Source organism: Tenrec ecaudatus, chromosome 18 (genome assembly GCF_050624435.1).
Source record: "Tenrec ecaudatus isolate mTenEca1 chromosome 18, mTenEca1.hap1, whole genome shotgun sequence".
NCBI lineage: Eukaryota > Metazoa > Chordata > Mammalia > Afrosoricida > Tenrecidae > Tenrec > Tenrec ecaudatus.
The window spans coordinates 15,513,344-15,536,398 of NC_134547.1; the positions used below are offsets into that span (position 1 = coordinate 15,513,344).

At 51.0% G+C, this 23,055-nt stretch overlaps 1 protein-coding gene across 1 annotated transcript; it reads left to right on the forward strand.

The window, feature by feature from the left end:
• Positions 1-1,089: 1,089 nt before the first annotated feature.
• On the forward strand, positions 1,090-22,865 carry ETHE1 (ETHE1 persulfide dioxygenase). The gene is made up of 7 exons (XM_075537348.1): positions 1,090-1,248; positions 1,770-1,914; positions 2,051-2,199; positions 16,750-16,879; positions 20,635-20,724; positions 22,249-22,365; positions 22,666-22,865. Exons 1-7 carry the CDS (start codon positions 1,168-1,170, stop codon positions 22,716-22,718), a joined length of 765 nt encoding a protein of 254 aa, XP_075393463.1. The 5' UTR covers positions 1,090-1,167; the 3' UTR covers positions 22,719-22,865.
• Positions 22,866-23,055: the final 190 nt, after the last annotated feature.

Genomic DNA, 23,055 nt, shown 5'->3' on the forward strand with positions numbered 1-23,055 from the left:
CTGCCACATTATGAGTTGGAATCGGCTCAATGGCAGTGAGGTTTTTTATTTTTGTTTTTCAGTTGTTAACTGCTGTCTAATAGGTTCCGGCTCCTAAGCGACTGTAGGTACAGCAGAACGGAACACTGTCCAGTCCTGTGTCATCCTCACCATCGTTGCTGTGTTTGGTCCCTTGTTACAGGCGCTGCCTCAATCCAGCTGGTTGAGAGTCTTCACTGCACAATCTCCTCCAGGGACTGGTCGCTCCTGATGGCAGATCCAAAGTACAGGAGAGGCAGTCACCATCCTGGCTTCCCAGGAGCATTCTGGTGGTTGGTTGGAACTTTTCCCATAACAGATTGGCTGGTTCTTCTGGCAATTAATAATAGATTTATACAAATATAAACAACCTATTTATATACGTGAAGAGTGTTCTATTATCTTCCTGGGAAGATAAAGAAACCTGCTAGGTAGCATGCTTACCCAATTTGTGGGCTGAGCTTTGCTGGGTTAAGCTGTGTTCCTTGAAGGCAACCGTCCCTCAGAACTAGTCATCTGGAGACAAAACGTTTTTCTCTTCGTAGCAATGGCTGCGTAGCCACCTGCCAAGGGCCCTGGCCTCTAAGTGTGATTTGGCCTCTGTTTTGTTTTGTTTTCTATGATTTGGGAGAGGACCTGTGTGTCCGTGTCCCTCGCTCTCACTGGAGGCCCTTCGCTGTTTCTCCAGACCCCAGAGAGTTTCTGTCGCCCACTGTCGTCTTGGTCTCTGACTTGTCCACACTGTCCACCCCTCTGCGTGCCCAGCGTCCAGCTCTCCGTTCCGCGCGCACCGCGGCCCCTTTAAGGCTGGCCCCGCCCTCGCCCCGCCCTCCCACCACGCCCCTCCGCCCGCGCCACTTTAAGGCCGGCCCCGCCCTCGCCCCGCCCTCCCTCCACGCCCCTCCGCCCGCGCTCCTTTAAGGCTGGCCCCGCCCTCGCCCCGCCCTCCCACCACGCCCCTCCGCGCTGTGGCCCCTTTAAGGCTGACCCCGCCCTCTCCTCACGCCCCTCCGCTCCGCGCCTCCTTTAAGGCGGGCCCCCCCCCCCCGCCCCGCCAGGCCCCGCCCTCGCCCCGCCCCCGGGTCACCCGGAGAGCTCCCGGCTTCAGCCGCCGGGCAACCCCAGCTCTGCCCGCTCGGCAGTAGCGCGATGGCAGCGGCGGCGGTGCGGGTGGCAGGCCGGCATCTCAGCCAGCGCGCGGGGCCTGGCGCCCCCATCCTCCTCCGACAGGTAGCGGGTGGCTGGGCCGGGGAGCGGGCTCCCTGGGCCTGACGGAAGTGGGGGTCTGGGGTTCTCGCACTCCTGGGCCCCTGAAAGGGACCTGGACCTTTACGGGAGAGGGACGCATGGGGGCCCCACTTCTGGGGTCCTTTAGGGAAGAGGGGACTGGGGACTCCCGATTGGGGAGCTGGGAGCCCTTGGCCTTGAGGGAAGGAGGAAGGAACTGAGGGCTCAGACTCCTAACTGACTCAGGGTGACCTCACATGGGCGGTTTAAGACGGGGTGCTCTTTATGGGAGCGGACAGCCTGGTCTTTCTTCCGCCGTGCAGTGGGTGGGTTTGAACCTCCGACCTCGAAGTTGGCCACGGGTTGCCTAACCCGCAGCGCCACCAGGGCTTCTTAGAAAGTTAGGACTCTTGCTCCCAGACTCCTAGCTCCAGGGTCTTAAGAAAAGGATCTTAACGGAAGTGGGGACCCAGGAAGTGGCTGGTTCTGTCTCTGGCTCTCACTGTCCCCCTCCCTGTCCCCAGCTGTTTGAACCCAAAAGCTGCACCTACACTTACCTGCTGGGGGACCGGGAGTCCCGAGAGGCCATCCTGATCGACCCGGTTGTGGACACAGCCAAGCGGGATGCCCAGCTGGTGAAGGAGTTGGGGCTTCGACTACTATACGCTGGTCGGTCTGGGGATCCCCACTGCCCAGAGGGGGGCGGGGCCACGGAATCGGTTGGTGGGAGGGAAGGAGTCCTGCACCCCCAAGATCCCCCGGAGCGGGGCTGGGCTTTAGCTGTCCTGGCCCCCTTCTCTCGCAGTGAACACACACTGCCACGCGGACCACATTACGGGGACAGGGCTGCTGCGGTCCCTGCTCCCCGGCTGCCAGTCCGTCATCTCGCGCCGCAGTGGGGCCCAGGCCGATGTGCACATTGACGATGGAGACGCCATCCGCTTCGGCCGTTTTGTGAGTTGGGACCTTGGCAGGGGGTGGGTGGGGGGAAATCTGGACTCCTGGGATTTAAGAAAGGTGGGGTCTGGGGGCCTGGACTCCTGGGCCTGAGGGAGGAGGGGACTGGTGTCCTATTCCTGAGTTTGAACCATCCAAAGGTGTGTGTGGTCCTGCCCTTGGGAGGAAAGGATTGTAAACGCAGGTGAAGCACCAGCGCCCTAGACTTTGGTCAGACATGGCTCTGGCTGAGCCCCTTAAGTCAACAGCAGCCTGGGTGATGGCACTTCCTGAGGTGTTGGGCGGAGCCCTCTGCCTGGCATGCCAAAGCAGTTGATTAGGGGTTGCCATTCAAGGTCCTACAGAAGGACCTTGGCTACTCCAAGGCTAGTCTTCCAGTGGGCTAAGCCAGGCACCTGTGAGCCCACCATGAAAAAGGGTCATGCCAATGCAGGGGGGGCTCCTGAGGTGAGCGCCTTGCCTGACTTGGCTTGGCCCCCTTGCCTCACACACCAGTTCCGGCCTCCTGTCCCTTCCTGCCCACGGGCTGCACGGGCTGCGTAATCAGTAGGTTTCTGGGCAGAATTTCAACCCAGCACCTTGTGGGCGGGGTGGGGTGGCACGGAGGGGGAGGGGGGAGTGGGTGGCTCTCAGAGGGAGGGGACATAGCTTTGCAGGGCCTTTTCCCGTTGACAGTAGCAGAAGATACCGTCTGGGTGACACGGGCCACGGAATGTCAGGTAGCAGGGTGCAGCCTGGGCCTCCAGGTTAGCGAATTAAGCGAAATGAGGAGGTTCGAGGGTAGGACTGAGTGGGAGGGCATGAGGCCAGAGGGTTTAGCTCCAGTGGTTACACAGGGTTCTCTGGAAGCCCTTTCCTGGTAACTGATTAAATTTAACAAAGAAAAAGAATACATTGTACACAATAAGTATTCCATCTCAGCTGTGGTTAAGCATTGGATCGCTAAACTGAAGGTCAGCTGTTCAAAGCCCCCCTGAGATAGATGAGGCTGTCTGTCTGTCTCTCAGAAAGTGTAGGAAGCAATTCTGCTCTGTCCTACGGGTCCCTATGAGCTAGGACTGCCTCCGTCGCAGTGGGTTTGGGTTTAGGGGTTTAGCTAAGAAAGTTACTTCTTGGATTGAGAGGGATCAGTAACCCCCAGGGGGCAGTTCTACTCCGTCCTATAAGGGTGGTCAGGAGTTGAAATAGACCTGATGGCGGTGAGGTTTGTTGTTGTTTGTTTTGAGTTTAAATGGTTGAATGCTGCTGTCCATGAATGCATGTTGCAGGGTTGAGCAGTGGTACACTTCATTTCCATGTTGTTTTTTTTTAACAGCCTTATCAGCATGTAATTCTCATGCACACATTTAAAGTATTCAGTTTAGGGGCTCTTAGTGTGTTCAATTTTCATCCGGGGTGGGATAAAAATAATTTATCAACCAGTTCACTGCCCTAATGATGACTGTAACTATTAAAAAGAGATACATGGAAAGGTAGCTTATTATTTTCTATAGTTAATATTTAAATATTAAAAAGAGGTACATGGAAAGGTAGTTTATTTTCTATAGTTAATATTTATCTAAGAACAAAGCAAGAGGTACACAAAAACAAAATTAAATTGTTTTAATTTAATATTAAATAGGTTAAAATATTTAATAGTTTTAAAACATTAATGAAAAAAATACTAAAATAAAACCTGACCCAAACCACTAAAACTGTTATTTAAGATATTTTCATATTGCTACTTTTTAAAAATTAAAAGATCATTTTATTGGGGGATTTTACAGCTCTTATTTTATTTTTTTTTCTGATATTTTTTTTAATTTTTAAAAAACATTTTATTAGGGGCTCATACAACTCTTATCACAATCCATACATATACATACATCAATTGTATAAAGCACATCCATACATTCCCTGCCCCTACAGCTCTTATAACATCAATTGTATCAACATATTTGCACATATGTTGCCATCATTATTTTGTATATTTCTTTTTAAAACAGTTTTATTGGCATATAATTCACCTACCACACAATTCAACAGCACACTCAGATCAAGAAGAGTTGTACACTCATCACCACAATCAGTTTTAGGACATTCTTCATTTTTTGTTTTGTTTTGTAGTTTATTGGGGGCTTGTACAGCTTTTCATCACAATCCATACATAGATCCATTGTGTCACACACATCTGTACACATGTTGTCATCATCTTTTCCACAGCAGTTTCTTTCTACTTGAGTCCCTGGTAACAGCTCCTCATTTTTCCCCTCCTTCCCCAACCTTCTCCCTCAAATCCCCTTGATAATTTAAAAAAATGTTTTGCTGTGTATTCTTTTGTTTAAAAAAATCATTTTACACCCCCCCACCCACACCACCACCACCACCACCACCACCCCCCCAAAAAAATCATTTTATTTATTATTTTTTAATCATTTTATTGGGGGCTTATACAACTGATTTTACAATCCATACATGCATCAATTGTATAAAAACATTTGTACATTCATTACACTCATTCTAAAAACACTTATATTCCACATAAGCCCCTGGCATCAGCTCATTTTATCCCCTCCCTCCCCGCTGCCCCTCCCTCATGAACCCTTGATAATTTATAAATTATTATTTTGTCATATCTCACACTGTCCGTCTCCCTTCACCCACTTTTCTGTTGTCCGTTCCCCAGGGAGGAGGTTATATGTAGATCCTTGTGATCGGTTTCCCCATTCCACTCCACCTTCTCTCCACCCTCCCAGTATCGCCACTCTCACCACTGGTCCTCAAGGGATCATCTGTCCTGGATTCCCTGTGTTTCCAGTTCCTATCTGTACCAGTGTACATCCTCTGGTCTAGTCATATTTGTAAGGTAGAATTGGGATTATCATAGTGGGTGGGGAGGAAGCATTTAGGAACTAGAGGAAAGTTGTATGTATCATCTTTGCTACACTGCACCCTGACTGGCTCATCCCCTCCCCTCCCTGCAACCCTTCTGTAAGGGGAGGTCCAGTTGCCTACAGATGGGCTTTGTGTCCCCACCCCACCCTTCATTCACATTGATATGATGTTTTGTTCTTTGCTCCCTCATAACTGATCCCTTTGGCACTTCGTGAGCACACAGGCTGGTGTGCTTCCTCCATGTGGGCTCTGTTGCTTCTGAGCTAGATGGCCGCTTGTTTACCTTCAAGTCTTTAAGACCCTAGACACTATATCTTTTGATAGCCAGGCTCCACAGTGTTCTTCACCACATTTGCTTATGCACCTGCCTTGTCTTCAGCGATTGTGTTGGGAAGGTGAGCATCATGGAATGCCAGTTTAATAAAACAGAGTGTTCTTGCATTGAGGGAGTACTTGAGTGGAGGCCCAATGTCCATCTGCTATCTAAACACTAAACCTATAAATATATGCACATAAATATATTTCCTCATCTTCATATCTAAATATATTTACATATGTACATGCCTTTATTTAGACCTCTATAAATGCCCTTTGCCTGCTAGCTCTTTCCTCTATTTCCTTTTACTTTCTTCCTGCCCCCTATCATGTTTAGCTTTCATTTGGATTTCAGTAATTCCTCTTGGTTACATTACCCTTGATCACACTCTACCAGGCCTCCTACACCCACTTCACCACTGATTTGGATCACTTGTTGTTCCCTTGTCCCTGGGTTTGTTAACACCACTTCCTTTCCCCCCACCTCCCCCTCTCTCATGGCCCCCCCAAACTGTCAGTCCCATTGTTTACTCCTCCAGAGTGCTCATCCAGCCTACCTTATTTAGACAGACCTGCAGAGATAATAACATGCACAAACACAAGACAGAGCAAAACCAAACAACAAAAGAAAAACAACCACAAAAAGCCAATGACAAAAAAATAAAAACCAGCAACACAACAACAACAACAAGAAAGAAAAGCTTGTAGTTACTTCAAGGACTGTTTGTTGGCCTTTAGGAGTGTTTTCCAGTGGAGTCTGATGGGGTGCCAAGGCCTGGCTCCAAAGTCTATTTTTGGTATTCCCTGGGGACTTTGTTGCTCTGTTACCCTTGCTGCTCTGTTGTATGCCCTTAGTGTTTTGCCTTGGTGTGGTGGGATCAGATTGGGCAGAATTTCCACACTGTGTCTCCAGTGTTGTTCCTGTAGGGATATGGGTCAGTGAGGGATGTCGTGTCTCATAGTGGGGCTGGCCATATGGTCCTCTCTGTGGATTGGCTGCTCTGAGTGGAAATATCATCCTCAAGGCTTGGTGGGCCAGGATGTGCTCCACTCTGTCTTCCTTCCCCTTCATTTGCTCCCATGCACTCTGATCAGACATGTCCCTCTCCCTGAGTTGCAGCTTCAGTGCTGTCCTCTGAAATAAATTCTTCTGGGGGGAAGGGCAGCTGTCTACGTAGTTGGGATTGTTTTTTTTTCAATCCTTTCTACCCCACCATCCCTCCCCCCTCCCCCAGGGAATTGGGGTTTTTAATCATTTTATACCATCATTATTTTCTAAACATTTACTTTCTATCTGCTCCTCTTTTTTCTTATTGCTTCTTGATTGGCGTCCTCACTTGCAATATTCTTCGACTTTATCTGAGCATCATTATTTATCCGTCACTGTCTTTTCACTGTCGGAATAGGATCATAGGATCCCCTTCCTTGAGAGCAGTGATTCTCAACCTTCCTAATGCCGCGACCCTTTAACACAGTTCCTCATGTGGTGGGGACCACCCCCCTCCCACCAGCCATAACATTATTTTCGTTGCTACTTCATCACTGTCATTTTGCTACTGTTATGAATCGAGTGACACCTCTGAAAGGGTCATTTGACCCCCCAAAGGGGTAGCGACCCACAGGTTGAGAACCTCTAAAGTTGAGAGGTTGGCCAAAGACAATAGTCATTGTGTTTGATAGATTAGAATCAGGTGACTTCTCTGAACATATTATGTTCACCTTTGAAAAACCCCTTTCCGCTTCTGCAGAACTGTATTAGACAGGGTTCTCTAGAGAGATAAAACCAGATTGCTGGTAATTATATATATATATTATTTATAAAGATAGCTAAATATATAACACAAGAAATGAACTGTTACATTATATACAGATAAATAGATATATAATACAAGAAATGAACAGTTAAATTATAAACAGATATATAATACAAGAAATGAACAGTTACATTATAAAGCAGTACAAATGGCTCAGTGCGACTGACTCCCGTGAGAGAGTTGTGAGACACTGGCAGTCCTTCAAGTCTTGAGGGCCCTCAGGTAGTCCTCTGTAGAGAGAGAGAGCTAGGCTATCCCAGCACAGGCAGCAAACAGCAAGGCAGGTCACCAACTGTCAGTCCTCAGAGATGTAATTTCCAATCGTGTGGTCTTAAAGGGACCTCAACTTACAGCGACACGGTCCACAGGCTAGGCGTCCCACAGGTAGTGTGCCCTTTAAACTGAGGCACAGAACAAGCAAGGCAGCCGCACACTGGTCAGATGATTAAAGAGAGACAAGAAAGGCGAGGCTCACTGAGCCATTTATCTCTCCACCCTTCAGTTAATCCCACTTGTGTTTATCAGCCAGCCTGGCACAATAAACTTTCTCAGGAACTTACTAGCAATTGTCCTCACAATGTTTTGAGCTCCTTGAGAACTTTCAGGAATTTCACAAATCACTCAACATCTTGTAGGATTTGGGGGCGTGACACAAGGGTGAAACAAATGACAGGGTGTCACCCTCTGGTTGTTTGGCACTGCTTCTCTTTACATTCCATGTGTGTTTAGTGAAGCAACGAACACAAGGGGCTAAAACTGTAGTCGTTCATCAAAAGTATACGGAGTTTTATGAAGTGGGCAAACATTACAAGCATCGTTCCGTCTAGATTTTTGTACCTATGGACAGAATGAACATTCGATGGGTGCGTAGGCTATGCTGCTGCCCAGATGAACGCTAACACGCTGTGAGGAATGTAAATGGGTGATGTCCACACTGGGCGACTGCCGGGCCTTCCACCACAGACAGAACCTTGATTATAAGTGCCATTTTAGCAACCGGTTTGCCAAAACTCGACCCAAAATTAGGTATCGGTTCAGCCAAGCTGGCTGAATCTGCACCACTCCTTTGAATCCATTGCTACAGCCAATTTCAGAATCTATTTGTTACCTCGCCAGGAAACCTGCATCCTTTCAGCTTTCCCCTGGCCCTGCCCGCCCTCCATCCTCTGTAGACCTAAACCTCACCCCCATCAAGTCATTTCTGAGCCATGTAGAGTAAAGGCAGAACTTCCTTTGTGGGTTTCTGAGATTTTTAACTCGTTATTGGAGTAGAAAGTCTCATCTTTCTACCGCATCCCAACATGCCACCGCTAGGCAACCACTAATCTATAGATCTGCCTATTCTACACATACTAAGAAGCTTCAGGAATCTCGCGGAAAAATGGAATGGAAGGGGACAGTTTCTTTTAGACGTTTTATTGTGGATTGGGGGAAGGTTCCCAAGCCCGCCAATCACCCATCAGGCTTCTTCTTGACCAGTGACTCAGCCTCCTGTGGGGCACCCGCTCTTCTGACTTATTTCACATATACTGGTTTGAGCTTGTTTGGGATCTTAAACACGAATGTTGAAACCAAAGAGCCCGCTCCCGTCCGGTGGATTCCAACTCAAAGCCTTGGGTGTCTGAGGTAGTCAGTCTTTACCCAGGCAGTAGCCTTCCTCTTTGACAGAAGGAAGAAGGCTGAACTTGGCCAACTAAACAGGAGCCTAGGGCTTAAGTGCCACAAGGGGGCGGCAGAGGCCACGGGGACGGCCAGGTAAGCGCCTCCTCAGCCCTCACCAATACTACCTGTAGCAGGTGGGGGCTTGTTAGCTTAGGAAGTTTTAGCTGCTGTGGGAAAGGAATTGAAAACATCTGCGAGGGTCAGCGGTTCGACCCTGACCTATAGGGCCGCCATGAATTGGAATTGCACAAAAGGACGCGGTTGGAATAGTTGGTAACCCAAGAAATCATTCGAGGCGCCCTGGGCGGTGTAGGGGTTTATGCATCGTGCTACTTAACTCTAAGGTCAACAGTTCAAAACTACCAGTGCGCTCTTAGTGAGAGAGAAGACTTTCTACTCCCCAAAAGTTCCAGTCCCAGAAACCCACAGGGCCAGTTCGACTCTGCCCTCTAGGGTGGCTTTGAGTCGGAATCGACTCGATGGCGGTGGATTTGGGGGAGCGGGAGGTCAAGAGGTTAGGAGGTGCCTTCGACTTTTTATTTTGAAGAATTTTCAACTTGACATGAACTTGGGACAGTGCAGCTACTGCCCTCATGGTGACGGCCCATAGTTTGCCGGATTTGCTTTATTTCTCTCTCCATAGATTCATTTCTCTCCTATGCACGTTCAAAAGTAAGTTGCAGATTAAAAAAAAAAGCAATTGTTGCATATGGAAAAAGTGGGGGATGGGACAAGGGCGCTGGTTGAACAGCACAATGAAGAGAATGTCCCCCAGGTGTGTGGAAACAGTACGTGCTTCGTGTGACACACACTCAGTTTTATTGTGAGTTTTTGGGTGGAAGTGCACGGAGAAAATCGGCTTTCTGCTCCGTGATCCGCATTTTGCTTCGTGTTGCGTTCTGATTGCAACCCCCACCATGGGACGCCCCTTGTTTCACTTCCCGCTTTTCCGGTCCCTTTTTTCCTAACCATTCCTCTGTCCCAACTTGGTCCTTGGGGGAAGTGCTGCCCTCTGGAGCTCACACGCGGGATGGCTGCTTGTTCTGCGCGGGGTGGGCCTCGGGAGTGTGATTGTTGGCCCTCCGGCCTTGCCTGTGACGCGGCTGAAAATGCCATCCTGGAGGCGATTCTGTGTCAGGATTGAAGGTTGACTCAAGGGCCAGGGTCCCGGGGGGTGGGGTGGGTGGTGTGTGTGTGTGTGTGTGTGTGACATAGTTGCCACAGCAAAAAATAAAGAACTAAAAGCAAGCCGCAGACAGCTCATGCTGGCAGATGTCAGAGGTCAGCAGTTCTCAGATCACGCAAGCTTGTTCGACTTTGGCCTCCTACCATCCCATCCATTCTGACTCAGTGACGCTGTGGGACAGGGTGGAACTGCCTCTGTGGGTTTTCCAGGCCGTCAGTTTGTACGGGAACAGAAAACCTCTTTTTTTTTTCCTTCTCCAAACCAGCTGGTGAGTTCAAACTGCTGACCTTGTGGTTAGCTGTCCAAGGCGTAACCCCACTACCCCACCAGTCCTCCTTGGGTGGTTGCTCCCAATACTGAATATTCCAACAGGGTCCTTTTCTGCCCTCATTACCATTGGGGTGGATGCTGACTCCTAGTGACCCCACAGAATAGGGTAAAACGGCCCCTGAGGGTTTGCGAGACTGTAATGTTCACAGGAGTAGAAAGCCCTGTCTTTCTCCCTTGCAGCGGCTGTGTGTTTCGAACTGCTGACCTTGCAGTTAGCAGCCCAATACATAGCTGAGTGCTTACAAGTATCCCACCCACTGTCATCAAGTCAATTCCAACTCATAGCGACGCCATGCAGGGGTCCTAAGAGAGGCTGTAAATCCCTACTGGAACAGACAGCCTCATCTTTCTCCCTCGGAGTGGCTGGCAGACTTGAACCACTGACCTGGAGGCTAGCAGCCCAACACCCGGCAGCACCGGCGCCAACTAGGGCTGTCAGGGGCCCTAAGAAGCTTTTGTTTACGTAGGTTCCATCCACCTGTGTTTACCGTCTTAGCAATTCAAACTGGGAAAATATTTAAGCTAAGAACACACACGTGTCATCAGCTGTCAAAGACCAATGATGTCATCACAAGCCACACGGACTCTGGAAAATTCCACTGCCTGCTTGTGGGAGGAGGAGGGGGAAAAGGATGAGAGAGGTCTCCCTGTTGTTTGGGAAAGGCTTGGGTCTTGCAGACCCCAGGGTGCCTGAGCTCCGCTTCAAGAGCCACTTACTTATAAAAGCCCTAATGCTTCCCTCACACTGAACCCAGCCCATCTGGAGCCCTAGGGGCACAGTGAGGGGTCCCCGGAGCTGCTGACTGATCCATGATGCTCCAGCAGCTCCAAGGGAGAAAGACGGAACTGTCTGCTCCCACTAGGATGTCAATGTCTCAGAAACCCAAAGGGGGAAGTTCTACCCCCGCCCCCCTTGCAGGGCGGCAGCAATTCAGCATTCCCCGGCACTAAGCATCACCTGCCTCCTCCCAGGTCCCAGTTGCCCCAGGCATCATCTCTACATCCTTTTAGGGGAGCCAGGACCTGCTCAGGGGGAAACGCAGGGCACGGAGGTAGTGTTTCCTCTGCCAGCAGATGTCATTAGCCTTTTAGAGCAGCGGTTCTCAACCTGTGGGTCGCGACCCCTGTGGGTGTGGGTGTCACACCCCTGTGGGTGTGGGTGTCACACGACCCTTTCACAGGGGGTCGCCCGATTCATCACAGGAGCAAAATGCCAGCTATGAAGTAGCAACAAAAATGATTTCATGGTTCGGGGGGGTCACCACAACATGCACGGTATGAAAGGGTCGCGGCATTAGGAAGGTTGAGAACCACTGTATTAGAGCATTCTACAGCTGAATGAGGCAAAAGCTAACTGAACCGCCAAAGTAGGGATGAACCCCCATCACTAGGTCAGGGCACCAGACTAATCGGAACGGTGGACCGGCCGCGCTCTCTGTGCCTACAGCAGGACACTGGTTCAGCAGACAGCTATTGGGTATCCATTTGGTGCCAGCAACGGACACGGTTTAAGGTACTGGGCACTGAAGACAGACCAAGCTATGGCTCCATCCCGGAAAGATTCCCTGGAGGCAGATAAGCAAACTGCCTCCGGTGCTAAGTAATCTCATGAGGTTCTGAGGCGAGCGCTAGGCATGATGAATCGAGATGCCCAGGATGAAGTACACATGGAGAGTTGGTGGGAGAGCATTTGGGTCTTGTGCCTACTGAGTTTGTCTTTGTGGGCCGAGTTCACACTCTCCCCTACCACACCCTCACCCTCACCCCTGCCACCCGTGAAATGGACTTTCAAACCTTCCAGGCCTCCTAGGGGAGCCTTAGTGGCATTGTGGTTACTTAACTGGGCTGCCAGCCACAAGGTCAGCAGTTCGAAGCCACCAGCCGCTCCGTGGATGCAAGATGAGGTTCTGTATTCCTGTAACGAGTTTACAGTCTCAGAAACCCCCAGGGGGCCATGCTACCCTGTCTTGTAGTGTTTCTGTGAGTCAGAAGGGACTTGATGGTCATGGGAGAGAGAGGACTCGGTACCGGCTGGACGGCAGTGAGTTTGGTTTGGAGGCTGGCTCTTTGGGGGAATGCCTGGCCTTCTAGATGTGTCCGATTGTTGCCTTGTGACATGGTCTGCCTTGTTCTTTTAAAACCCGCCTTCCCTATAACTGGAAGTAGATGTTGAGAATTTTGCATGTTGTTGAAGAATAACGTGGCCCACAACATTTCATCTCATTCCTCTGTGCTTCTGTGTTACCCTACCCCCCACTTCACCCCATTCCACTCCATTCTTTTGAATATGGCTCTTGTTGTTGTTCATCGTTTTGTCTGCTGGGACTCTCCCGTGACGCCCTGTGTTGGTATAATTTATTCATGCGCCCTCTGTAGAGTGTCCCCTGCTGTGACTGCGTCCCGCCTCACCCATCGGTCTCTTGTCCATGGAACATGCAGCCGGAGTGCTCAGTTTTAGGGGCTGCGACACACAGTGCTGCCAGAACATTCCTGCATTGGATTTGGCCAGCCCACCCATGCATTTTGTTTTGTGTTGTTTCGACTTTCTACCGTGTAAACGTTTCACTTCGCAATCTTATTTAAAGTTAATCCATTTCCTGGAAGGCTTTTAGCACGTCGCATTCGCGGTCCATCAAAGTCAATGGCTCCTCCAAAGCCAGTGAAGGTTTCCCCTTCTTTCAAGGAACCCACAGTACCTCGCTGCTGCTCTCAGTATAAAGTACAGTAGCCACAGGGGTGGCGGGGGCTTTCTATTCCCATCAGCAGTCGCAGTCTCGGACACTCACAGGGGCAGTTGTGCCCTGTCCTGTAGGCTCGCTGTGGGCTGCCTCAGCCTGGTGGCAGTGAGATGCTGCTGTCACCTATGGTGTCACTCTGGTCATGAGCTGCGCTAACCTCCGAGTCCCTCTGGACAGGCTCCACACATCTCTGACCTGGAACCCCTTCCGATTCCTTACTTCAGGGCCATTTACCACATCCTCTCACCACATGGCTTGAAATCCCTTGCAGTCCCAAGACACATGCAGATCTGTGGGCTGTGCCGATACCGACAGGCAAAACCGTGTGCTTATGAGCGCTTTCATACTGTCTGCGTGCTTCTGCGTGCGTGTGTGTGTGTGTCAGGTGCAAACCACAGAGTTCCTCTGGGAGGCATTTCCAACGATGGGGGCGTGGGGGGGCCCTGCCGGGATCAACCTCAGCCCTCTGCATTTTTGTGGATGTATCCAGGAGGGCGCCCGGCAGTGTGGGCGTTTAGGGGCCAGATGGCGCCCTTCTACTCCATTCAAGAGTTAGGCAGGCTTCGAGGAGGGCTATTCTCCCCAAACGACACATGTGCACTATAGAATGTGTCTGGCAAACTGTAAGGTCTCCCCAGCGGGCCGTACCTCGGTTCTTGGCTGTGCGCGATGAAAGCATTCACACGAAAGCCCGTGTGTCACTCAAGTGGGCTTTTATGAAGGGCGGGCGAAGTTTCAGGTTTTACAGTCTTGACAGGGTCCATGCCGTTTCAGGGAAGCGTGCCGAGCGGCGGGAAGCCGCACTGGGGCTCACAACTGCTCCCTGGAACAGCGCACCCACCTGTGCAGAACTGGGGGAGGAATCCCTGGGACCGAGGGGTCCAGGGAGAAAGGGGCAAGAGGACTGGGGCCAGAGAGAGTGTGGGACAGGAGAACAAGAGTGCACAGGGGTGAGAGAGAGGCTGTGGCCCCAAGCAGGCCCGGAGCGGGTGCATGGGTGCCTGCTCGAGGTAGGGAGAGCTTCACCCTCCGACCTGACCTGCCAGGATGCTTCAAGCCTCTGGCTGGGGAAGGCATGGTTGATGGGATGGGTTGACCCCATTGGCTCTATGAAGCCCACCTGGGTGATGTCATGGGCCCTGGCCTAGTTTGGGCTGCCCAGGTGTGCCTCCCACCTGGCTGGAGGCTTGAATTTGAGCATGCTCAATTTGGGGGTCTTCACAGGTGTCTCATGGTCACTTGAGTTCTGCCCAACCTCCTTTACGGCGGCCCGTGCAGGCCCATGAGGGACAAACCCTGTCTCTGACCCAGCTACCTAACAAAGGCAGTTTTCCTGGGGTTTAATGTATGTAATGAGAATGACGGAGGACGCTCTTAAGACATTATGATCCTGGCTTTGAGGTGCAATCAGCTGGGTGTTTTGAATCCTCCGGCAGCCACCAGAAACTGAATTTTTAAAAAAACTTTTTATTGTGAACTAGGTGAAGGTTTACAGCGTAAATCATCAGTTTTACATCTAACAACCCACACGGATTTTGCCTCAATGCATGCATGGCAATCCCCACGAAGCTGGATTCTTGGGCCCACGTGTGCATGTTGTTTTTAACTTCTGATCAAGGGCCACGCGAACCAAGGACACACGGGGACCTTTGCCCCCCACATGTAGACTAGGGGGCTTCTTAAAAGTAAAACTCGGGAGTTATAAAAACACTGGAACTCTTTGAAAGCCACTTGCTAGTTCTATTATTAGTCAAAAATGGTCACCCCAAATACTTATTGTAAAGGGAAAACACAGCCCCGAGGACGTGGAGAGCCGAGCTCTCTGAGGGATGTCGTTTAAAACGGCTTGCTGGCTGACCTCTCTTGTTGGCCCCTGGTCTGTAGGTCGGGCAGGCGGCATGAACTTTTATTCATTTACCTTCAGAACAACGGTGTCTTACATTAAAGTTCGTCTTTCTAAAATTAAAACGATGAAAAGGAGTCTCCGTGTCGTGTCGGAAACTATGGTAGTTACACAGTTTCATGTCAGCTTGATAAATAAGGATGAAGGGGTGGAGTCTAGCCTGTCAATCAGGCCACTGCTGGTGATCCCTCCTGTGGGCGTGGCCTTCTCATGGGGAGTCTGGGACTTCCTTTCTTCCTCCCTGGAGGGGGACACACACACACACACACACACACACACACACACACACTGTCTCTGCTCCACCTTCCTGTTGACAAGCCACATGGAGCCACGCTGAGGGCAACCAGAGCCCTGGCGATGTGTCCACAGCCGTTGGACCCACAGGACCTTCCACCCACCGGCCTGTGATCTCCCTGCATCCAGCATCTTTGCATGCGCTGCATGATTCTGAAGAGGAATTTATGGATTAGTATAAGGTGACCAGACGTCCCGCTTTTTAACAATTTGTCCTGCGTCCCATGGCGTTTTAAAAAAGTCCCGATTTTGGGAAAGAATGCACGACAAGCTAGGGTGTACGGTTTTCGGCTGCCATGTGGCTGTTTCACCAGGATATGAGTTTTATCAATGGTGTCCTGCTGGTGTCCCGCTTTACCAATGTTAAAATCTGGTCACCTTAGCAGAAATCTGGGCTAATATCGAACTTATGGACTTGATCTGGACTGGGCTGGGGTGCTTTCTCAATAAACAATTGCTCTTTGATATGAAGCTTTCTCACAGGCTTATGAGCATCTTTGGATTTGTTTCTCTAGTTAACCCGGACTAACACAGTGACCCACAGGGGCAGTCCTGCCCTGGCCTGTAGGGTCGCCCGTGTTGGGATCGACTCCGGTTGAGCGAGAGGTGTAGTTTCCTGGAGTTCAGTTGTTCTCTGTTCAGACTTCTGCCACAGTGTCTTCCCCTCCCTGCTTGGCAAGCACTGCTTGCATGGGAAGTCTGTGCACGCTCCATGCATGCTACAGATAGAGGGTCCCCCGGTTTTCCGAGTCTCTTTAAATTTAGCTTATGGCGCTGTTACCCTTAAAATGCTGCACATTTCTTTCCAATTAAGCTGCCCGCCTTCCCTTCCAGACTTATGGCTTCAGGGATCTAATGTGGACACTGCCTGTGTGAAGAGTTACAGTCTTGGAAAACCACAGGTGGAGGTGGGGGGTGTTCTACCCTGTCCTCTGGGCTTGCCATGAGTTGGAATCGAGTTGATGGAAGTGGGTTTGCTTTGGAGTTTTCCTTAATCAAATTATAGACCTTCCTTGGGTGTGTTTGTGTGTGTGGTCGTCATTGCCTTCCGATTTTTCTTCTCTTGCCTTGCAGTCTTTGATCCATCTGGAGTTAACCCAGGTGGCATAGTAGTAGTTACATGCTGGGCTGCTAACCACAAGGCCAGCAGTTCGAACCCACCAGTCTGTCCTCGGGAGAAAGATGAGGCTTTCCACTCCCATCCAGAGTGACAGTCTCAGAAGCTCACAGCGGCAGTTCTACCCTGTCTTGTAGGACACGAGCCAGGAGGAGAGAACTTGGCAGTCGACCTTAATGTTTTTCCGAGACAGTCCCCTAGAGATGGCCTGAGCTTGGTGGGGGCTCCTGGGCCCCGTTTCACCTGGAGGCTGGAGCCAAGGAGCCATGGATGTGCTGCTGATGACTGGCTCCATGTTCCCTCTTCCCTGCCAGGCTTTGGAGACCCGGGCCAGCCCTGGCCACACCCCAGGCTGCGTCACCTTCGTCCTGAATGACCACAGCATGGCCTTCACGGGAGATGCCCTGCTCATCCGAGGGTGTGGGCGGACAGATTTCCAGCAAGGTCAGTCAGGTTAATGTGTGCGTGCGCCAGCGTCTCAAGACTCCGCTGCAAGAGCAGGCCACCGAGCACACACGTTGGACTTATGGAGGCAGGAGTGGGGGCGCTGAGGGGTGTCAGGGTGAGATTCAGAGGAGGCATGAGTTAGATTGAGGGGCTAGCTGCTGAGGGACAGTTAAACTCAAGGGCAGAGCTGTTAGGGACAATCAGAGTTCTATTAGCTCTACAAGGAGCCCTAGGGTGTAGGGGTTACAACCTGGGCTGCTAACCAAAAGGTCAGCAGTTTGAAACCACCAGCTGCTCCAAGGGGGGAAAGATGAGGCTTTCTACTCCCGTGAAAACTTACCGTCTCAGAAACCCACAGGGAAATCCCACCCTTTCCAACAGGGCTGCTATGAGTCAGAATTAAGTTTGGGCTCTGGAATCGAACTCATCCCGGACAACTCAACCCATCCAAACCATGTCTAACTGCTCCCACCAGCTTATCGACAAATGGAACAAGATTCCCCTCGCCCTGCCCCACCCCCAGTCATTAAACCACCAAATACAACTTCCTGGCAGCTAAATCCTAGGATCTGACCACCCACTGGGAGGAAGACAGGGCTTTCTAGTCCCATCAAGAGCAACAGTCTCAGAAACCTGCAGGGGCAGGCCTACTCTGTCCTAGAGGGTCACACTGAGTCAGTTGACTCAAGAGCAGTGAGTTTGGAGTTGTTTTGTTTGTAATTGTTGGGTAACACATTCCCTCAGAGCTTACTTAGGGGGAAAAATAAGTCTCACACAGTGTCTGAGGGCCCGGAATCTCAGGCTGGCTTAGTGCGGTGGTGGTAGTTCTTGCTCACATGTTAAGAAGGTGTTTGACTGCAAGTAACTTCTAGCAGGACCCACCGTCGGGGCTTGGGGAAGTGGAAACTCGGGTTTCTCCCATAACAAGGAATCTGGGAGAAGGCAGTTGCGGCCTTTCCTTCATCAGCACACAACGGCTTGTGGGCCTCTCTGGACTTGTGCCTCCTGGTTGCAACGCGGCTGCCGCTGCAGCAGCCATCACACCTCCCGTCCGCAGTCAGAAGAAACAGTGGCAGCCCTGTTTCTCAGGAACGGAAAGGCTATCCCAGAAATCCTCAGGAGTCTCTTGAGAGGCGGTTAGTCAAGCTGCCAGCCAGGAGAGTCATCAGATGGCTCGCCTGGAGCTGGAGAATCCTTCCAGACAGTGGCTCATGAACAGGGCCGACCAATAAATTGGTCCTGCCTCCTTGCCCGAGGCCTCAGTCCCTTGCCTCAGGGACTTCTCCAGACGGCTACTCTAGGGACCTCGTGACCAAGCCGCTGGATTCTCCCAGAGGGAGCCATCACAGAGAAAGAAAAAGCTACCGCAGCTGTCCTATGGCCTGATCCCCACAGTATCCGGGGCGGGGGGGGGGGGGGGGGGCTCTCATCTGTACAGTATCCTTCTTAGGAAAAGCAGGGTGCTCCGTCCACACCATTCTGACGAGGTGAGGGAAATGAAGCTTCCCGTTTTGAAGAAAGTATCAAAGAGTATGTGGACCTATTATATAACTAATCAGGGATAGAGATGCTGATGTTATAGAGTAGATAGTTTTTTTTTTTTAACATTTTATTAGGGGCTCATACAACTCTTATCACAATCCATACATATACATACATCAATTGTATAAAGCACATCTGTACATTCTTTGCCCTAATAATTTTCAAAGCATTTGCTCTCTACTTAAGCCCTTTGCATCAGGTCCTCTTTTCCCCCCCTCCCTCCCCACTCCCTCATGAGCCCTTGATCATTTATAAATTATTATTTTGTCATATCTTGCCCTATCCGGCATCTCCTTTCACTCCCTTCTCTGTTGTCCATCCCCTAGGGAGGAGGTCACATGTAGATCCTTGTAATCAGTTCCCCTCTTTCCAACCCACTCACCCTCTCCTCTCCCAGTATTGCCCCTCACACCCTGGTTCTGAAGGTATCATCCACCCTGGATTCCCTGTGCCTCCAGCTCCTATCTGCACCAGTGTACAATCTCTGCCCTATCCAGTCCTGCAAGGTAGAATTTGGATCATGGTAGTTGAGGGGGAGGAAGCATTTAGGAACTGGAGGAAAACTGTATTCTTCATCGGTGCTACATCGCATCCTGACTGACCCATCTCCTCCCCTAGACCCCTCTGTGAGGGGTTGTTTCGTTTTTTTAAACAACCAACCAAGCTCACTGCTATTAAACTGCATCAGACTCATATGGGACAAGGTAGAACTGCCCCGGTGGGTTTTCAAGTCTGTAACTCTCTAGGGGAGTAGCCAGCCTCATCCTTATCCCAATGGATACTCAAATTCTGGAATCTGGCTGCCAGGAGGTTGGTGGAGTCGGTGGTTTAGTTGCTGGGGGAGTCTTGCTCCACTTGGAGATGAGCTGGTGGGGAGCAGCTAGACGTGGGGAGGAAGTTTAGTTCCTGGGTCTCAGGGTTTAGTTAGATGCCCTTTGAGTTGGGAAAGGGACCCTGGTGGGACTGTGGGATAAGCTGCACCCCGCAAGGTCAGCAGTTCAAACCCACCAGCTGCTCAGCATGAGAAAGACGAGGCCATGTGCTCCTGTACAGATTCATAGCCTTGCAAACCCCGAGAAGCAGCTCGGCTCTGCCCGATAGGCTGGCAGTGAGTGGGAATCCATTCAGGGCAGTCGGTATGGACTTCTGCTTTTTGTTTTGCGTATGTGTGTGATGGTGGGAAGCTTTTGCAGCCTCAGGGGACAAGGGCCAGGGCAGGTAAGAGAGAACAGGAGCCACCCTGAGTGGATTGTGGGCAGCCAGGCCTCCACATCCCTCTGCCCTTCTATCTCCACCTCATTCTCTCTCTGAGGTGCTCTGCATCCCACATCCATCCCGCCCCCAGCCTGACAGCCTCCTTGTCTTAGTCTTAGTCGGACAGACCATTCCAGAAAAGTGTACCCCCACCCCAGCTTAGCACTCAGGTCTTCTCAGAAGCAAGTCTCCTCGTTGGCCTCCTGCCTCTAGTTTCTTATCTTCCATCTACCTTCTTGGTCCAGAACCTTCTCTTTTTTAAATAAGTAATTTTATTGGGGGGCTCCTACAGCTCTTATAGCAATCCATACATCAATTTTTAAAAATCATTTTATTGGGGGCTCATACAACTCTTTTTACAATCCATACCTACATCAATTGTGTAAAGCACATTTGTATATTCGTTACCCTTATCGCTCTCAAAACACTTGCTCTTGGCATCAGCTCCTCATCCATACATCAGTTGTATCAAGCATCTTTGTGCATTTGTTCATCATCATTTTCAAAATATTTCCTTTCTGTTTGAGCCCTTGGTTTCAGTTCCTCTTTTTCCCCCTACCTTCCCCTCCCTCCCACCCTCACAGAGCCCTAATCAATTATTATTTTCATATCTTACACCACCCGCTGTCTCCCTTCGCCCATGCTACTGTTGCAGAAGCAAGGATGGGGTCACCCTTCTGGGTGCTTCCAGGGCCCCATCCCAGACTCCTTTGCAACCACAATACATCCCTCACCCTCTCTCAGTTCTTCGCATACGCTGTTCCACCTGCCTAGAATGCCTTTCTCTCTTCTGCTTCTCTACCCAGGCAAAAGGGCACTGGGAAGTGGGGGATGGGGTGGGGTGGAGGGAGATGAAGAGACAGTTTATTAGCTACCATGACCCCTGAAGGAAGGGTCAGGTCAGGGGGAGTTTCCTGCCCTGCCTATCCACTAACCTCAGAGCTCTCCCTCCCCAGGCTGTGCTAAAACCTTGTACCACTCGGTCCATGAAAAGATCTTCACGCTTCCAGGAGACTGTCTCATCTACCCAGCTCACGACTACCATGGTGAGGCTTCTGGATGGAGGTGTGGGGCTTCTGGGATGGGCTGACGGCAGTGGCTGCACCCACGGGCCACCACATACCAGCCGTGGTCTGGCTGGACACTGTTTTCGTTCTGTTGTGCGTAGGGTCGCTACGAGTCGGAACAGACTCGGCGGCTCCTAACGACGACAACAAGAACAACCAACAGCAAAGGTTGGTGGTTCAAATCCATGCAGAGTCGCCGCGGAAGGCATGGCGGGCAAGCTGCTTCCCAAACCTATCAACATGCCAAGGAATGCAATTCTCCTGAATAACGCATGTGGTAGCCACAGGTCGGCATCAAATGGACAGCGGCTGGTGGTGGTTATTTTTTTTTGGGCCCCTAGGTCCTCAAGAGCACAAACCCTTTGCGGCGTACTGCGAGTCCAAGGTCAGTGGTTCCAACCCACTGGCTGCTCCGTGGAGAAAAATGAGGCTCTCTGCTCCTATAAAGATTTACAGCCTCAAAAAAGAAATTATAGCCTCAGAAATCCTATATTTCAGGAGTGGGGGCCTCTTTTTGTCCTGCCAAAGGCCATTTGCATATTTGTCACATCCTTTGAGGACCACACTGGTCAGACATTTAACTAACTCACCCCGCCTGGGACAGCTGGAGCAACATCTCTTGGTGACGCATGTGGCGTTTACTGGTCCTGATGGTTTGGTGGACCTTCTGTGACACCGCACAACACAACAACAATACGACCCACCGGAGTCCTGGTAGTGTAGTGGTTTGACATTGGGCTGATAACCACAAGGTCAGCAGTTTGAAGCTCCCAGCCGCTCCGAGGGAGAAAGATGGGGCTGGCTGCTCTCTCCAGAGATAGTCTGGGAAGCCCCAGGGCCTGCCCAGTAGGTTTCCTATGAGCTGGCATCAACTAGATGACCGTGAGTGAATATGCGCGAGGGACCTGGCCCTTAAAGCCAGAAAGAGGTCCCCCATCCCTGCTACAGCAGGTTGCAATGGGTCATCATGGGCTTGGTTTGTGATTTCCACCCAACAGTTGGCAGTTTGAGTCCATGCATTGGCACCGTGGAAGAAAGGCTTGTCTATTTAAAGTTTGTCCTTAAGGCTGACAGCTAAGAAAACCCCGTAGGGCAGTTTCGCTCTGTGACACGTGGGGGCACCATGACTTACAATCAATTCAATTACAGTGCGTGTGGTTTAGTTGGTTCACCAGGCTGCCAGAATCCTTGTGGAGCTGGGAGGACTCCCTGTGGCCCAAAAGAACAAGGGCTTAGGCGTGTACTGTGTGTGGATGTAGAAACTATGACTCCTAGAATTCCAGAGGGACCGGGACTGACTTCTTGCTAGTTCTTCTTTTTTGGGGTGGGGTTGGGGGGAAGACTGGGAAACTACATTTCCCATAGTGCCATTCGTGGCAGTCTCACCAATGCTTCTGCTAGTCCCAAGCCAGAGAGGCACCGTAAGGCCTCCTGGGAAATGTAGTCCCAGGAGCCTCGAGGCCCTGGCTTGGTTGACTCTTCACCGCCTCCCTTGGCCACTAGGGCTCACGGTGTCCACTGTGGAGGAGGAACGGACTCTGAACCCTCGGCTGACGCTCAGCTGTGAGGAGTTTATCAAGGTCATGGACAACCTGAATTTGCCCAAGCCGCAGCAGATAGGTGAGCAGGGTCTGAGGGAGGAGGGGATTGAAGATTGGACTCCTAGGCCTGAAGGTGGAGGGGCTGGGGTGGGGGACACCTGGGTTTGAGGGAGGGGGGCAGTCTACTGTGGCCCAGACCCCTGAGACGAGGGAGGAGGAGTTTGGAAGACTTGGTTGGACCTTTGAATCTGCCAAGGACTCTTGTCCAGAGTTCTAGATCCACCCCACAAAAGGATTCTCATGATTTCTGGGTCCCTAGAAGGAAGGCCCTGGAACCTGCCTCGGTCCCCTAATTTCCCCCTCGGTCTCTTCCTTTCAGACGTAGCTGTTCCAGCCAACATGCGCTGTGGGGTGCAGACGCCCCTCTCCTGACGGCTGCTTTCTGTCGCGTGCTCCTGTCCATGATGCAGTAGATGGCACAGGATGGGGTGTCGGCTCCACTCCCTCAGTCTACCCTTCACCAGCCCTTCCAGTGTCTTAAATAAACGTTTGTGTGTGTGTGTGCTGTCAATCTGACAACTATCTTTTTTTTTTTTTAACCCCGGGAGCAGGGCAGAGGGGCCACGGGTAGTTGGGTGTCTGGACTGAGGTGCCAGGACACGGGTGACAGTCCAGGTATCCGGAATCAGGTTTCATAACAGCACAGGAAGCCCCGGGGGCAGGCCTTCTCATTCCCAGGGCTGGGAACATGCACTTGGAGCCGGAGCCA

Excerpts from the sequence above, each read along its gene's own strand:
- ETHE1 (XM_075537348.1), top strand. The coding sequence starts at position 1,168 with ATGGCAGCGGCGGCGGTGCGGGTGGCAGGCCGGCATCTCAGCCAGCGC. Across the intron at positions 1,249-1,769 it reads CCCCCATCCTCCTCCGACAG|CTGTTTGAACCCAAAAGCTG; the intron begins GTAGCGGGTGGC and ends CCCTGTCCCCAG. Across the intron at positions 16,880-20,634 it reads GCGGACAGATTTCCAGCAAG|GCTGTGCTAAAACCTTGTAC; the intron begins GTCAGTCAGGTT and ends CTCCCTCCCCAG.